General features: G+C 34.3%; 1 protein-coding gene across 1 annotated transcript; it reads left to right on the plus strand.

Annotated features, from left to right (window-relative positions):
• The first annotated feature begins 323 nt into the window (after positions 1-323).
• Positions 324-2,595, plus strand: LOC137819402 (UDP-glycosyltransferase 72D1-like). Its single transcript, XM_068623239.1, has 2 exons — positions 324-1,368; positions 1,971-2,595. The coding sequence occupies exons 1-2, from the start codon at positions 390-392 to the stop codon at positions 2,447-2,449; spliced, it is 1,458 nt and encodes a 485-aa protein (XP_068479340.1). The 5' UTR covers positions 324-389; the 3' UTR covers positions 2,450-2,595.
• The last annotated feature ends 304 nt before the right edge of the window (positions 2,596-2,899 follow it).

Genomic DNA, 2,899 nt, shown 5'->3' on the forward strand with positions numbered 1-2,899 from the left:
ACAAACATTATAATATGTGTATAAGTTAGGACAAATATTATAATATGTGTATAAGTTAGGACAAACATTATAATATGTGTACAAGTTAGGAGTTGTTTATGGATTGTAACACTCTAGCTACCTATATTTATTTTTTACACTCTGCAAATAAATGCATTCACTTAACGATTTATTAAATTTAATTATATTTCTTTCTTTTTATAATGTAAAATATTATTATATTACTTTTAGTAGTTTTCAAATTTAAGTTTTTCAAACATGGAGAGTATCAAAGAATCTTTTTGTTACTAATTCAATTTTTTATTGCAGATAGGAAGAACATTGTCAATAAAAAGTGACTTCATTTCTCCCTCTTACCATCTCAAATCTCAAATCTCCATTCTCCATCCATGGCGATCTCAAGAACTCATCATGCTTTTTTGCTCCCTTCACCAGGAATGGGTCACCTGATCCCAGTCCTAGAACTAGCCAAACGTTTAGTCACTCACAAAATCATTCCCAAGCTCACCTTGTTTTACACTACATTACAAAACTCATCTTCCTCCAAGCCTGAAACTCTAGTTCTTCAATCAGCCATCAAGGAAAACCTCTTTGACCTAATCCAACTCCCCCCACTTGACCTCACCACCAAAGTTGCCCCCCATGCCTCCTCAGAAGACAAAATAGCAGTCTTAATGCATGAACTCCCACTCCTCTTTGTGTCCACAATCTCCACCATGAACCTCAACCCAACCATCATCATCACCGATTTCTTCTTATGCCAACTTCTACCTCGACTCCAAAATCTAAACCTACCCATGTTTGCTTTTGTGCCAACTAATGCATGGCTTCTTGCACTTGGTCTTCACACTCCCACTTTGGATAAGCAAATACAAGGAGAATATGTCAATGAGATCGAACCAATCTCAATCCCTGGTTGCAAACCCATTCATCCCCATGACATGTTCGAAATGTTGAAAGACAGGACACATAGGTTGTACCATGAATTCATTGGCGCGTGTGAAGGGGTAGCATTGGCTAATGGGATCTTTGTGAACACATTTCATGAGTTGGAACCTAAGACTCTCGAAGCACTAGGTAGTGGAGGCATTAGCAAGGTGCCCGTGTACCCGGTTGGGCCAATAGTAAGGGAACCAAGCCCAAGCCCAAGCCCGAGTAGTGATGAGGGAAAGAGGCGTGAAATTGTTGAGTGGCTAAACAAGCAAGAAGAAGAGTCAGTGGTGTATATATCATTTGGGAGTGGATACACCATGTCATGTGAAGAAATCAAAGAGATGTCTCTGGGGTTGGAACTAAGTGGAAACAAATTTGTCTGGTTTGTGCGTCCACCTGTTACCAAAGCCAGCCATGATCACTATCTCACGGCAGGTCAGTCGTACAACGTCACATGAATTTTAATATAATATCTTCAACTTTGACTTTCTATAAATAATTTTTGTTTTAATTTATATTGCTGTGGTTAAAACTACCATCACTCATTTCAATTTTTTAAATATGTAGTTTTTTAATCACTGATTTTCAGGACCCATATATTAAGAGTGTGGAACTAAAATGTTGAGTATGTAGAAATAGAGAGAAAACCCTTCAAGACATAAGTATAAAACTTTTGAAGTTTGAATAAAAATGGAATTATTAATTGACAATTTTAATCATTATACTTATAAAACATTGAAACATTTAATTTTCAAATATTTTTATGTGGTTATTTTTGTTATGAGACAATTATGCATCAAATTACAATTAAAAAAAGAAATATTTTTGTTAAAATAAAACAATTTTAAAATTGTATTGAGCTAATCAAAGTTGTTGAAATAAAACAATTTTAAAATTGACCTAATGAAAGTTTTGAAATGAAATAATTTAAAAATTGTATTGACCTAATAAAGTTGTAAATTTTTAATGTGGAGTTCTGAAACTAATATTTTTCTTTTCTGAAATAATGTTATAGTTTAATATTGTTTCCTTTGCAGGGGAGAGAAGTGGAACTGGAAGTGGGGTGGTGTCTAATGTTGAGAAATCAAATTTGTTTCCTGATGAGTTTCATCGCATACAGAGCAATGGGATTGTGATCACTGATTGGGCCCCACAACTGGACATTTTGAAGCATCCATCCATTGGTGGTTTTGTGTCACACTGTGGATGGAACTCTGTGATGGAGAGTGTAGCATGTGGGGTGCCAATAATTGGATTGCCTATTTTTGCCGACCAAATGATGAATGCTACAATGCTTGCAGAGGAAGTTGGCAATGCAATTCGAGTAGAGGTATCACCCTCTACCAACATGGTTCAAAGGGAAAAGTTAGCAAAAGCAATAAGGAAGATAATGGACAAGGATGACAAACAAGGTTGTGTAATGAGGGAAAGGGCTAAAGAACTCAAACTCTCAGCTGAAAGAGCTTGGTCTCATCATGGTTCTTCTTATTTTGCACTTTCTAAAATTCTATTATGAAATAACTAATTGTTAGTATTTCGTTTGAGCTTTCATTATTTTAAATTTCCTTTTTTTATTTTAATAAATTATATATGTGTGTAAAAACATTAATGATTCCCACTTGTTTTCATCTCAATTTATATATATAATTTGCATTTGCAGTATACCTAAAAGTTATTAAAAAAACCATACAAATAAGAAGAAACTACACTAAAGTTCATTTAATTTCTTCATGAAATAGTCATTTTGTTAGCTTGTTCAGAGAGTAAACAATGTAATTTGTTGGTAGTTTCAGACTAATTAATACTAACTTATGTTTAATATTTGAACTGGAATGTAAAATTAATAGAAAAATACAATCCTAAAATTGACGTGATTTTCAAGAATTTTTGCATTCACAAGAACTTTGTACCGACCAGGTCATCGGGTGTGATGACGTGGACAAGAGAAAGGTAGGTAGTCAAGAAG

This window comes from Phaseolus vulgaris, chromosome 10 (assembly GCF_000499845.2).
Source record: "Phaseolus vulgaris cultivar G19833 chromosome 10, P. vulgaris v2.0, whole genome shotgun sequence".
Taxonomy (NCBI): domain Eukaryota; kingdom Viridiplantae; phylum Streptophyta; class Magnoliopsida; order Fabales; family Fabaceae; genus Phaseolus; species Phaseolus vulgaris.

Excerpts from the sequence above, each read along its gene's own strand:
- LOC137819402 (XM_068623239.1), top strand. The coding sequence starts at position 390 with ATGGCGATCTCAAGAACTCATCATGCTTTTTTGCTCCCTTCACCAGGA. Across the intron at positions 1,369-1,970 it reads TGATCACTATCTCACGGCAG|GGGAGAGAAGTGGAACTGGA; the intron begins GTCAGTCGTACA and ends TTTCCTTTGCAG.